Genomic DNA, 13,591 nt, shown 5'->3' with positions numbered 1-13,591 from the left:
ATATGTTGTTGTTTGTCCTTTGCTCAAGTGTTTTTTGCTTTGCCAAAAATAGTATTTGAGGATGTAGCTGGCCGGATAAAAATATTTGTGGGTCTTTCCTACCCGAGCAGATCATGGATGTTGTTTTCCTCTTTGAAATGCACATATTTTCTCGCTTCGACTTGATTACGCATAGCTGAAAGAGAATCGACTTGATTACATAGCTAAAGAGAACTAGTGTGCTCAGCTTATTCATTTGATTGCAATAATTGTCCCGGTAAGTCGACATAATTAATCTGGTAAGTCGATGGAAATAATCTAATAATAATGAGACTCGTACATTTTATAGATATTAGTAAGTAGCCGCAAATAACCTGATAAGTGCGCACAAATAATCTGGTAGGTACACACAAACAACTCGATAACCATGAGACTTCTCTTTATGTAGGTCATACTAAGTAGATGTTGATAATCTGGTAAGTACGAACAAATAATCTGGTAAACAAACACAAATAACTTGATAACCATGTGATATATAATTTTATAGTTACTACTAAGTAGGCGTAGATAACCTCGTAAGCGCGAACAAATAATTTGGTAGATAGACACGAATAACCTGGTAACCATGAGACTTGTACTTTATATGTCCTATTATGTAGGCGCGAATAACCTGGTAAGTAAGCACAGTTAACCTGGTAAGTAGATAAACTAAGCTGGTAACCATGAGACTTGTACTTTATAGTTAATATTATGTTGACACAGATAACCTGATAAATAGACACAATTAATCTGGTAAGTAGGCAAAATTAACCTGATAAATAGTTACAATTAATTTGGTATGTAGAAATAATTAATCTGTTAAGTATCAACATAGTAACATACCAAGTATGCATAGCTAAACACTTGAACTACCCAATAGATGTGGATAAGCCGTTAAGTATGCTCGAATAATCTAGCTAGTGTGTGTGTGGATAACCTGACAAGTACGTGGATAATTAAATTGGCAAATCGGTCAATAAAAAGACAAGTATACATAGCTAAACCGGCAAATAAACTGGCAAGTTGGTAAGTAGACATGTATACGTATAGATAAACTGACAAGTAGGTGATGATAAATCGATAAATGAATGCAATTAAACAGAAAAACATACTTCACGACATATATGAGAGTGCTGCGTTTTTTAGGAAACACTGGTGTGTAATGATAAGTTTTGTACATTTTAAGTCGATCAAATTTTTATGCGCTGCAAAATATGTCTACTCCCTCCGTTACATAATTCTTGTCTCAAATTTGTCAAAAAAATGGATGTATCTATTTCTACAAAACGTCTACATACATACTCCCTCCGTCCAACAAAAGATGTCTCAAGTTTGTCAAAATTTGGATGTATCTAGACATGACTTAGTGTATACATGCATTCAAATTTAGTCAAATTTGAAACATCCTTTGTTGGACAAAGGAATATAATATTTTGACAAATATTATGAAACCAAGTGAGTAATTCATAAGAGAGGGAAAATAAAAGACATAGACGAAGGCAAGCTACTCACGCGCTACCAAGACGAGGCTGAAATACGTTTTGTTCGGACGGACCGTTGGAGCCACCACGATCAGGCGATCAGCCAATGGGCTCTGGAGGCAGCTGGGCCAACAGGTGTTGCTGGGCCGTCATGCTACCTTGTGTCCTCGTAGGCTCGTACGTGCAGGAACAGATGCGATTGCGCGTGCGGCGCCGCGATATTGTGTTTCGGTGTGAAATCTTATGATATACTCACTCCGTCTCACATTGAGTGATTCAAATTTGCTCAATGTATGTCTAAAAAACGTCTAAATACATGTAATATAAAGTCATTTAATATGCGACGGAGGGAGTAATAAGTTGACATTGTACCAATATATTGTGAAAATTCTCAATTTACTTATGACTATGTCCGCATAATCCACCCAATTTCGCAACCCAGAAATGCCTTCCTATTCGCTGACAAGATTACTGCTGTACCATCAATCTAATCCCGTCACGCACACCAAATCTCCACACGGCAGACCCCGCCATCATCATCTACGAACTACGAATGACTCGTACAGTCCACCCGGACGTGCTCGAGCTCGCGGGGCAACCGCCGCCAGCTGCCTGCACGTGGGGCACGTCGGCCGCGCCGCGAGCCACCGGCCAATGCAGCCGGCGTGGAAGCCGTCGCGGCAGCGCGGCAGCACGCGTCCCTGCTCCCCGCCCACGAGCTCCGCCAGGCAGATGGCGCACTCCGACCCGGCCTGCAGGGACAGCTCCAGCAGCCCCGCCGAGCACGCCTGCAGGACGCTGGTGCCACCATGCCGATACCACGCGCGGGCCGTGGCGCGGAGCGCGCACCGGAGGACGAGGTGGAGCGCCCTGAGGTCTGAGGAGGAGTGGCCTGGAGTAGTGTAGCGGCGGTTCCATGACGGCTCGAGCTTGGGTGCCAGGAAGTGGTGGGCATGGCTTGTGTAAGAGGAGATCAGCGGACATTTGTGGATGCTGGAGTGAGAACTGTGCCCGTGGCGATGAGGAGATCGATCCACCCCATATATAGAAGGCGAGTGCTTGGCAGGAATGCGGTCGAGTTTACAATGTTGGATTGTTGTAATGTTGGTAAACTAATCGGAGATATATGCAGTCACAATCTCTCCAATAAATTGACTGAATTAGTCCGTAAAATGCATTCCTTCCATCACATGTTAAGTGACTTTATATTACATGTATCTAGACGATTTTAGATATAGATACATTCATATTTGGACAAATTTGAGTCATTTAATATGAGACGGTCCGTTTTGAAGAAAAAAAATGAGACGGAGGGAGATAGGCTACCGATGTACGTAGCCACGTAGGCAAGATAAGATGCACGTACGTCAGGAGCGTGAAGAGAAAGAGAGGAGTGACAGAGACGTGCGAAGAAGCCAACATGCGAGGATCCAAAGGTTCCAAGCGATCGAGCGCTAGCTCTCGGTTCCGTTGGAATTCGTATGTCTCCCGCCTCTTGGATCTAGGCACCTAGCCACAAGTCACAGAAGTACAGTGCATACTCACTGGAAAACGGAGAGCAGAAGTTGAAATTTTGAACCCCTGCTCGCCAAACCAGAAATTACAGTGTGTATGTTTTCGCGCGTTTGTCATTATGCTGCACGAGGCTACGATTTTCGGTTCGCTGATCGTACTTAAGCAGAAGGTGTCAACCGAATTGCATGCAGTAGAAGCGCCTGAAGGAACAAACAGAGCATATCCACAAAGCAGCCTCTGTTTAAACTAGAGTTTCCATGGCCAAATCCTGGCCGCCATTTCAGCCCCCATATTAGGACGTGCCCAAGCAGGGCGTGGGGATCGGGGCACACATGCACCAACTAGTCAGAAAGGTCGATCTTGATTGCGAGCCGCACTTAATCGGTTCCCATCATTAGCGACTAAATGAATCCATGAGGAGCCAGCAATTTGAGGGTCTCGGCCTGTCGGAAGCCTCCGGTAAACCACGACCCTAGGCGCACGGCACTGACTTGTCAGTCCGTGAGTGGCTTGTCTGTGCCTCGTCAATCCACATCACCATCCGATGTGTCTGTGCCTGGAGTTCCGGCCCGCGCAGCTCACCTGGGTTCGAGAGAATATCCGGTGCTTCCGAGCCTAACAACCTCTAAAAAAATTTCAAATAAATTTCAAATAAATTAAGAGTTCATAAGACATGTGTCTTTGTTTCCATCAAATTTCAACTCTAAATCTATTATATATAGAGAGAAACAAAAAAGAATGCAAACATGAATAGTGTCAGATATTTTGCCTTTTGTGTTTTTTTTGTGACCTATTCACTTCCGAATTTGTCCTTTTGTTTCTCTATGCATATAGTGAATTTAGATTTGAAACTTTATAAGATGGTAGACACATATCTTACGAACCCACTCATTTATTTCAAAAATTTTAAAAACTTATTAGTGGTGTTTCCGTGTGTTGGTACCACGATAGCACCTAAAGGAATGTGAGCACATGATATCTTCTCTAGGTTATGGCTCAGTGAAACCGTTGGGGCATTGTGTAACCCAAGTCAAGCGACTAAATTTTTGTAGGCAAATCGTTTGCCTCGTTTCAGAAAAAAAAGAAAACGAAATTGTAGCATTCATTCATATTCTCACAAAATAGTACTCTCTCCGACCCATATTAGGTGACTCAAATATGTCCAAATATAGATGTATCTATACCCAAAAAGAGTCTAGATACATGTAATATTTCGTCACTTAATATGAGACAGAGGAAGTACTATCCATCAAAAAAATATTTCCATCAAAAAATAGAAGGATAAATCCTTATTTGAGAACCAAAAAGATACAAGGAAAATCCTTGAACTTCCATCGCACATTCATATATCCCCGTTACTCATTGCCAAACTGATTCTTAATTGCACTTCTACTCAATAATGCATCGTAGTTAGCTTTGTGAGAAATTTATTTGTGAGTAAAACTCGTAAATTTGAATGTCCCCGGGAGGAAGTTTCTTTTGGTTCTTTCAATCATCAAATTTGTCCTAATATTTTTGGACCGAGGAAGTATCTCTAGCAAGTAACTGCCGTTAACTTATCAAAAGAAAGAGAGGTTTTTCTCATATAAATATTAGCAAAAGAATTAAGGGGAGTAAAATGCAACATTGATCGTTCAATTTAGTCCCCACACTAAAAAAAATGCACATCTAGATCAGTGAACTACAGTGGAAAATATATAGTGAGTTACATACATGATTTCTATACGCACTCTGCTGATGTGGCAACTTACTGTAGTGCCTGCTTTCTGATGGATGCGGTTCGACCCAGCCGTTCCAATCTTTGCCAAATGCCCAATTCAACAGTGGTCACCACTGGCATTTGATCTCTGACGCCGGTAAGCCTTCCTAGATCTGATTACTCCCGCCAGGTCAGCATGCCATGTGGATTTCATTTTGGATCAAGGTTGAACCAGTTTGAGAAATTTAGGATGTTGAATTCAAGTTTTGCCGGTTGTGGGACCAAAGCGATCCTACCCGCTCTCCAATGCAATTTGCAAATTGCAAGTCCAAACCATACTGGAATATCAGAACAATTTCTTTTCATCTTCATGAACCCGGGCTTCAAATATTTGTTTCTCTTTCTCCACAGGGCCAGCATTGCACGTCCCTGCCAATTTCCGATTTCTTCTTCCAACGCCGAGAAATCATTTTTGTCGAAATGGAGCGAGGAGAAATCATCCGGAGTTCTGGCTTTGGAAAAGTCCAGTCGCAGCTTTCAGGGTTCAGAGAACTTCAACTTTCTATGATGGTCACCAGTCAGCTGAATTAACCTGCTTCTTTTCTCTAGTCACAACAGAACATCTATGATGGTCACCAGTCAGCTGCAGATGCAGCTGCAGACATCTGCGCATCAACTAAACAAATTGAATCGATGAAATTTGCATCGTCGTCTGCAAGCTGCGAGGCCAGGATGTCCAGAACGCCAGAAAGGCCACCAAATTCAGGTTTCAGGTCCTCCCCTGCGACAAACTCCTGCACCACGTTGTCCACCTCGATCAGGCTGCATCCCGGCGTCTTCCTCATGCTCCTGCTCCTTATCGCCTTCCTTGTGTTTGCCACCTCACTCCACCGCCTCGCCGCGGCGTACACGTTGGCCAACATGACGAGGTTGCCCACGTCTTCCGGCTCCAGTGCGACAAGCCGCTCAGCAGCGAGCACGGCCGTGTCGACATCCCCGTGGCTGCGACATGCATTGAGAACTGAGCCCCATATCTTCGCGTCGGCAGGTAAGGGCATGTCGCTTATGAGGTCCAGCGTACGTTGGATCTGCCCTGACCGGCAGAGGAGGTCGACGATGCAGCCATAGTGCTCGACTCCAGGTTCGATGCCATAGACATCATTCATGCGGTCGAAGTAGTCCAGCCCTTCGTCCAGGAGCCCGGCATGGGAGCAGGCTGACAAAAGCCCGACAAATGTGATGCCATTCGGCTTCACCGTCCCCTGTCTCTCCATCTCCGTGAACAACTGGACTGCCTCTTGCGCTCTCCCATGCGCCGCGAGGCCGCCGACCATGGTGCTCCATGAGATGACGTCCTTCTCTGCCATGCCGTTAAACAGCTGCAGTGCTTGGTCGATGCACCCGCACTTTGCGTACATCTCCACCAGCGCATTGCATACGTATGTCTCGCGCAACATTTGGTGCCTGTTGCAGTAGGCGTATATCCACCTGCCAAGCTCCAGCGCTCCCAATTGAGCACACGCCGGCAACACTGCCACGATGCTCACGTCGTCCGGTTCAAAGCCTTCCATTTGCATCAACCGGAATGCCTCTACGGCGCCTGAGAAGTCCCCCGCTGCCGTGTACCCGGACACCAGTGCAGTCCAGGAAACCACCGTCTTATCAGGCATGGAGTTGAACACTGCCCTTGCTTTCCTCATCTGGCCCAGCCTCGCATGCGCCGATATAACCGTGTTCCAGGAAACCACATCCCTTTCCTGCATTCCGTCGAACACCTTACGCGCGAGCACCAGATCGCCAGCGCGCGTATACATCTCGATCAGGGAGTTCTGCACGATGGCATTGGACTCGCACCCGGACCTCACCACGTGCCCGTGCACCTGCTTTCCCAGATCGAGTGCCATCAGACCACCGCAAGCCTTGAGCAGGAACGGGTACGTGAACCGGTCGCCGCCGGTGCAGCTAATCCAAGGAAATGGACGGCGCCTGAGCATGCGAATGTAGACTGTAATTGCGTCGAGGTGCCTGTGGTTCTGAGCGTAGGCCTTGATCATGGCGTTGTGCAGGTGTAGGTTGGGCTCGCGCACCTGGGAGAACACCCGCGTCGCGTGGGCGACACGGCCGTGGGCGTTGCAGAGGTGGACGATCTGGGTAGCGAGGTAGCTGCTCTGGGAGAGGGATAGCCGCACGGCGTGAGCGTGGACGCGGAGGAGGTCCCGGAAACTGGCGCAGGCGCGGAGGCTCGCCATGACCGCATCCTCAACTTGCCGAGTCGCGCTGGACGGCGCCAGCGCCATGGTTCGGGCAGACAGGAGGGTGTTCGACGAATTGGTAGGACAGGGGCGGATCTCTCTCTTTCTTGTAGCGGGAAGACACAGATTCGTTTCTCGTTTGATATCAGACCGAACGATGAAGGGGGTAGCTTACCGGAGTCAAAGAAAAAGCAGGTGTTACAGATCTGACCAGGTTAACTGCATCTCCAAACTGATACGGAACGCGCGTGTACAAAACAATCACATGAATATTTATTTCGTAAATGTAGCTAATGATATTATGTTGAGTTGAACATCAAACATAACGCAAGAACGACGGCATTCTCTCGCGCTTCTTTGATCTATCTCGTGTTTTCATTGGTTCTCTTTCTCCCGGTTAGAGATATTCTTCATCTTCGTCTCGTGAGAACCAATCTTCCCGCCCGCCTCTTTTCCTTATTCGTCGACCCGTTCTGTAGCTGTCAACCTCTAATGTCACTCGTGCTACCCTACTCCATGTAGTCCTGTTAGTCCTGAAACAAATAACGTTATTGAAATTGTTTGCTCAAAATATTAATACAGAGTATATATCTTCATCTATTTTAAACAAATTGCTTGGGTAGCTTAGTTTTTCTGTTCCAGCAGTAAAACAAAAGGTACAGACCACTAAAATAAGCCAAGTTTATCTCTAAAAACGTTTCACACATATTGCAAATAACATTTTTATATATTATCCAGCTCATGTATTAAAGGGAGCGTATCCTGTGAATCCGGGGCTTCTGTGCATCCGTGCATCCGCCTGTTCTACAGCCTCCGATCCAGATCGCACGCCTAATATAAAAATGGCAACCTTTTGCTCTTATATGCCCGCCAAAGCTCAAGTCTACAGAGCTACCCCAATATTCTGAGTACAAGAAACCCCCCATCATCTTCAAGAAGAAAGCCGCCCCCATCGGGCACACAACCGAACAACCCCAGGACTAGCAGAGTGTCCTTGGACGATCCGGCGGATAAGGCTAGGGTGCATATCTTCCATGCGATGCACGCCGACCGACAACCACATATAGCAGCAGGAGGCACCGAGGCAGCTACCACATCACACCACACGGCGTCCGGCGACCCGGCGGCAAACACATCTGCACATGTACTGAGCTGAATACGATCGATCAGCTGACATCTGTGCGACACTGATCTTCCGCTCCATCGCACCAAGTAGATACGTTTAAAAATCCTCCTTGAAGTTCCTTTGCTTGTATGATGGCTGAAGAATTTTGAACATGTGAGATCTATTGGAGTGACTTAATTCATCGCCGAGAGAAATTGGTGACAAATCCTTCATTGCGATACCTCGACCATGGACAGTTTCCCAAATCGCACGGTTGCATGTGCGTATCCAAGCTGATTCAAGAAGCGTCGGCAACTCGATCGACCGAGTCTGTATTGAATCGATAAGTTCTATCGACGCTGAAGCGGGACTGTTCCTAGGGGGTTACTGAAAATAAACAATAACTTATTAATCCAGGCGGGCGTGCATATGCAAAATAGCGACCTTGTCAATGTTGCACGTACGATCGGATCAGAGGGCCAAGGATGGCCGGATGCATGGATACAGGATATGTTGCCTGTATTAAATAGTCCTCTCATCGAGCATAGATGTAAGGCGAAGTATCCCATGAAAACCATCTCTACGGTGCAAACTGTGAAAACTCCATTGAAAAGATTTCAAAAAATTCTCACAAAAATCACATATGTTAGAAAAGTGATGTTTTATATATGTGTAAAATTTCAAGTTCAAACCCCGTTTCGTTTGGTAGCAGCGAAAAAAGCAAATTCTGCATGAATAATGGTCTTTCAGTGTTTAACACTATTCATTGTAAATTTTTCTTTTTAATTCCTTTCAAATACTTTTGATTTTGAAGTTGAAATTTTGTAGGTTTGTAAAACATCTCACTCCCAACATATGGTATTTTTGTAGAATTTTTTTAGAACTTTTAAACATGCTTTTTATGAAGTTTGCAGAGTTTGCACCGAACGAGAATTTTCACTGGATACTTCGCCTAGATGTAAAGCAAATATATATGTCTCTTAGGGTTAGCAAATGTATGCCTGACCAAAATAAGAAGCATTAATGTTGCATAGAAGTCACACGCACAAAACTAACTGAATCCTGGATCTCACAGGAGCAAATGTATTGCATTAATCATTAGTGAGCGAGCACGTGCACACACGCCCCTGAAATTTAAGTGTGTCTTTCAAATCTCATTTCTCTTGAAGAATATTTTTATTACTGTTTTCCTCGCTAAGCCATTTAAATAGGTGGCATGGTCCAGCGATGGTGGAACATTGGTTCTCTCTGACCGTTGATACTTAATAATCGTCCAATAAAAAACATAGTAAAACTACCTTCAAGTAGAGAAACGTTGACGTATCAAGAGTTTCGAACAGATAGCATTTGATATTACCTAGATGTATAAACATAAATTCATCTAAATTGTATCTTCAGAATGCTACAGGTTTTGTGCCCAAAAGAGTAAATCAACCTCTCAAATAAAGAGGTCTCGAAACAATTTCTTTAGATACTGATGTCTGGCTTTCTCCTATCACGAAGTAGAAAATCAAATCATAATATCTAAACATAGAAATCCATGGAAAGGTACGAGAAACTTACAGGGAAGAAATAACACTACATGCCTTGAGTCTAGGTACAGCTACTGACTAAAGTTGTACACGGCCAACACTCACGTAAACTTACCAATTCCAACATGAGTGTTTACCCTCTCATATCTTTTTGCTCCTGTCAAGTTCTCGTTCTCTGTGTGATTAAATAGGCAATTGTTATAGGCTTAATCTGCAACTGTTATATAACACTAATAATGTATTTTTTTCAACTAATTTAAAGTCTATTCATACAAAGTTCAGACATCAACATTAAAAAAAGAGCTCATGCCATGAACATAAAATAATTATGTCACCCAATGTCGCAGTATCTGAAGAACAGCGGTAACTCAAAAAATATTGTGGAATGCATCTCATGTGAGAATTCAACCTAAACCATAAGTGAACTCAAGACAAACTGCATCATTTGTTAGATTACAACCTCAATAGCAACTTTCCCCATCATGTGTTGTGGTGGCCTGAACTTGTGCAACAGAAGCGCTTGCAAACAGGACATGATTGACTTCTGTAAAAATCTACAACGACAAGACAAGGGGAATTAGAAAAGAAAAGTTGGCTCCTTTATAAGTAGTAGAGATGTAAGCTCTAATAGGTTCAGCGAATATAAACACAGCTGCAAGCAAAAATCTTAAACAAGTGAGCAAACAGAGCAAGTAAACTTTTCGCAAAATCCAGACTCGCATTCGAACAAGATCATTCAAAGGGAGAAAGCAACATCCTAACCTGATCAATACCAATCATCAATGTCTGAATTTTCTTTCGGAGAAGCAACTTTAATCAAGCTCCACCCTGAGGATCGATCACTGAAATTTTCCAGACTACGGTGTATGGTGCCTGAAAACAGAAGTTGACCTCTTATCCATCATAATGATTTGTTCACTCATTTGGCCAGAGTCCAGATACCAAACAGTTCTTCAGTGTATGGTGCCTAAAAACAGAAGTGATACAAAAATATGGACTTCTTATGAAAATGCAATATTTATGAAACACCAAACATCTCTGGCAACTTGCAAACTAGTGTGTTCATGCAATATTATTAGATCCATTGGGTACCACGATCATTAGTTTACTCTACAGAACGTACAACTAAATACATCCATATTTCTTTTAATTCGGTGAAATGATCTATAGCCAGCAGTCCAGGTTACCTCAGTCCAGGTTACTTCGATTTGTTCCCCTAGATGCCATATTATCACCAGCTGACCCTTCCTCAACCAACATCTATTTCAGTCACCTGCATGTGGGAATTTCCATTAGAACATCTGAAGCTTATAGCAAATACTGAATCAGATTTTTGAATTCCCAAATTCGTGCACTATTTTTCCCATTTTTCTTTTGTTGCAGCACCTACCATGCTAATCAAGACAACACAATCTCAGTTCAGTTATCTTGGTAATATGGTGGTAGCAATTATTCAGGAAACAGGTAAGCTTTCCAGTTTCAATTTATAACTCATTATTCTACATAATCATGGATAAATCTGGTAGATATGATGCGTGCACTGGGCGGTGTCTGCGTGCGCCTTGAGGGCGCGGTTGAGATTGGTGAAGCGGAGGAGATTAGCTATGAGATTACCTTCGTTCGGCGAGGAGCGCGGCTCGCTGTGCGGTGTCTGTCTGCTTCAGCGGCCGCACGATCTCCTTGAACGTCTCCAACTTGCCGCACACGGCCACCTGCGTCGCCTCGGGTCCGCCGCCATCAGCGCCAGCGTTTCCACATCTAGCATCGCCAGCTCTCCCGCCGCCGCCATGTGAGTCTCGGCGGCCGCTCCGCCGACGAGGCGCACCTGCTTGAGCTCCTCCTGGCGGGGCCGAGGGAAGCCTGCTGCCAGATCCCATCGAGGGGTTCTTGAGGGAGTTATTTCTTGAGATGGGAGGTTCGGCGACGCGGGCAACCACCGCCTGCGCCGGATTTGGAAGGGGCGGCGGCGTCATCCTGCGGGACCACAGCAGATCCCGGCGGCAGAGGAGGGGATGGGCGGAGGCGCGCCGGCGACTGGATGGGAGGCGGCGGCTTCGTCGTGTGGGGCGAGATGGGGGCGGAGGTACGCGTCGCGAGATCGATTTTGGTAAGCCCACGAAGGGAACCGATTGGAGGATGCGGACGAAGTTGTTTTATTCGGGAAGCCCACCAAGGGAATCGGTAGCACGAGGGAGGAGAAGGACGTAGTCAGTAACTGAGAATTAAGGAATAGTAAAGATTCAATCTAATTAGCATGACAGTAATAATCCTAACATCTTCGCTAGTAAGACTGGAAGTGTCTCCAGGTTTTGGAAAGGTGTCATTTGTGAGGTTAAGTACATTGAATTTGGTTACAAATGGAACGTAGGAAATGGCAAACGAATTAGATTTTTTGGAAGTGGTTTGGTGCCTCAACTTGTTTGCTCCACTTTGGAAAAATTATGTTATTTGTAGTGGACAATTATTTTTTACTTTTCATTCTATTTGGGATGGTCAATGTCCAGTTTCCTCACTTTCGTTCGTAAGGAGTTTTTCTAATCAACTCATGGAACGATGGTTTGAACTTTTATTCAAGAATGCAACCTAGTGGATGCATCATCGATTAAAAAAGAAGAGTCAGAAGGTTAGTACATCGTCAAAACGGTAAGAACAACACCAACAAGTGGCAAAAGGAAAACCACACCACCGACCCAAGCTAAATTGGACAAGAACCTAGTCACAACCACCGCAGAACCTAGTCAACAAGCCTAGAAGACGAAGATGTCGTGCACAGGACCTCAACAACCGCTTCATGCCTGCCGCCAAGCCTCTCGAAAACTCGCCGCAACATAAAGACCGCCCCGGACGATGTAGCCCACCATCACGCCAAGAGAGAAGATCGGTAAGTGGGGTACCCGCAGGCCGGAACTGAATGAGGAGATTGGCCGAGGTGCGTCGACGACGGGTACATCGCGCCCAGAAGTCCAGCGTCCCAGGCATGGAACCGGCGCCATCACCCACAACAACCATGCTCACTGAACGGCTCCAAGGCCACCTAGACAACGCTCTCAAGAGAGAAGAACGACGTTGAGCGCCGCCGTTGCCAGGTCCGTCGACCAGACCAAGGGTTTCTCCCGGTGCCAAAGGAGGAGGAAGCCGCGGCCGAGCCACAACGACGCCTCCAAGAAGGTAACGGCGGCCGCGACCGTCATCGTAATCAGCGTAGGCCAACACCCACGTGGAGATTTCTCTCCGGCCTAAGACCAAGGACACCGAACCCGTCCAGGACACGCCAAGGGAATCATGACGGCGAGTCACGTATCGGAGGGAGGAAAAACCACAAGTGTTCCAACCCCGATTCCGGCCCTCCTCAGCCGGATCCAAACCACTGCGGCCACCACGGTAACACCTACTGCAGCCCAAGCCGGCCGCGCTCCACCACCGCGGCTGCCCCCAAGGGCAAGCCCCAGCCTTTAAGCGCCTCCACTGCTGGGGCTGCCCGCAAGGGCAAGCCGCAGCCTTTGCGCGCCTACCGCCACTAAAGGGCCCGCCTCCGACAACAGGCCGCCGCAAAGACCGGCGCCACCACCGTCGGAGCTGGCTGCGCGCCCCGGCGGCGCCACCGCCCCCGTGGGCCAAGACCAGGGACCAGCGCGTCCACCATCCTGGCGCCGCCACCCCGGCGCACCACGCCAGCCGCAGCTAGGAGTCGCCCGTGCAGATTTGCCCGGGCCACCACGCCGCCATCGCGACGCGGAGCCTAGCCCGCCGCCGTTGGGGCATGCCGCTTGCAGCCACCGGATCCACGCCGCCCGCAGCCGCTGGACCACCGCGCACCACGCACAAGCACCGCCACCACACAACGCGCCGCCACAGGGGACCAACCGCCACGGCTAGAAAAGGCCCAGCCGCCACTGACGCCACTAGCGCTTTGCCCAGCAGCGCACACTGGTAGCAGCGAGGGGAGGAGGAGACGGTAGGGGCGGCGCTGGCGGCCGGATCTAGGGTTC

The 13,591-nt window shown here is 46.8% G+C and overlaps 1 protein-coding gene across 8 annotated transcripts; it reads right to left on the bottom strand.

Moving 5' to 3' along the window:
* Positions 1–4,570: 4,570 nt before the first annotated feature.
* Positions 4,571–11,774, bottom strand: LOC104582647 (pentatricopeptide repeat-containing protein At2g20540-like). 8 transcript variants are annotated; one of them, XR_002963914.1, is made up of 8 exons: positions 11,217–11,767; positions 10,790–10,875; positions 10,365–10,475; positions 10,063–10,156; positions 8,535–9,777; positions 8,313–8,457; positions 7,774–8,226; positions 7,511–7,741 (listed from the first exon to the last, which is right to left on the bottom strand). XR_002963914.1 is itself a non-coding variant. In XM_024460029.1 (7 exons), exons 6-7 carry the CDS (start codon positions 6,968–6,970, stop codon positions 5,346–5,348), a joined length of 1,524 nt encoding a protein of 507 aa, XP_024315797.1. In that variant the 5' UTR covers positions 6,971–7,498; positions 9,718–9,777; positions 10,063–10,156; positions 10,365–10,475; positions 10,790–10,875; positions 11,217–11,772; the 3' UTR covers positions 4,571–5,345. The 8 variants fall into 8 exon arrangements, 5 of the variants coding, with proteins under 5 accessions (XP_024315797.1, XP_024315795.1, XP_024315793.1 ...); XM_024460029.1 differs by lacking the exons at positions 7,511–7,741; positions 7,774–8,226; positions 8,313–8,457 and adding exons at positions 4,571–6,699; positions 6,801–7,498 and having other exon boundaries at positions 9,718–9,777; positions 11,217–11,772; XR_002963913.1 differs by having other exon boundaries at positions 7,657–8,226; positions 11,217–11,761.
* Positions 11,775–13,591: the final 1,817 nt, after the last annotated feature.

This window comes from Brachypodium distachyon, chromosome 2 (genome assembly GCF_000005505.3).
Source record: "Brachypodium distachyon strain Bd21 chromosome 2, Brachypodium_distachyon_v3.0, whole genome shotgun sequence".
Taxonomy (NCBI): domain Eukaryota; kingdom Viridiplantae; phylum Streptophyta; class Magnoliopsida; order Poales; family Poaceae; genus Brachypodium; species Brachypodium distachyon.
Note: the sequence above shows the minus strand (reverse complement) of the source record. Positions and strands in the feature narration are given on the sequence as shown.

Coding starts and splice junctions, on each gene's coding strand:
- LOC104582647 (XM_024460028.1), bottom strand. CDS start 7,010: ATGGCGCTGGCGCCGTCCAGCGCGACTCGGCAAGTTGAGGATGCGGTC.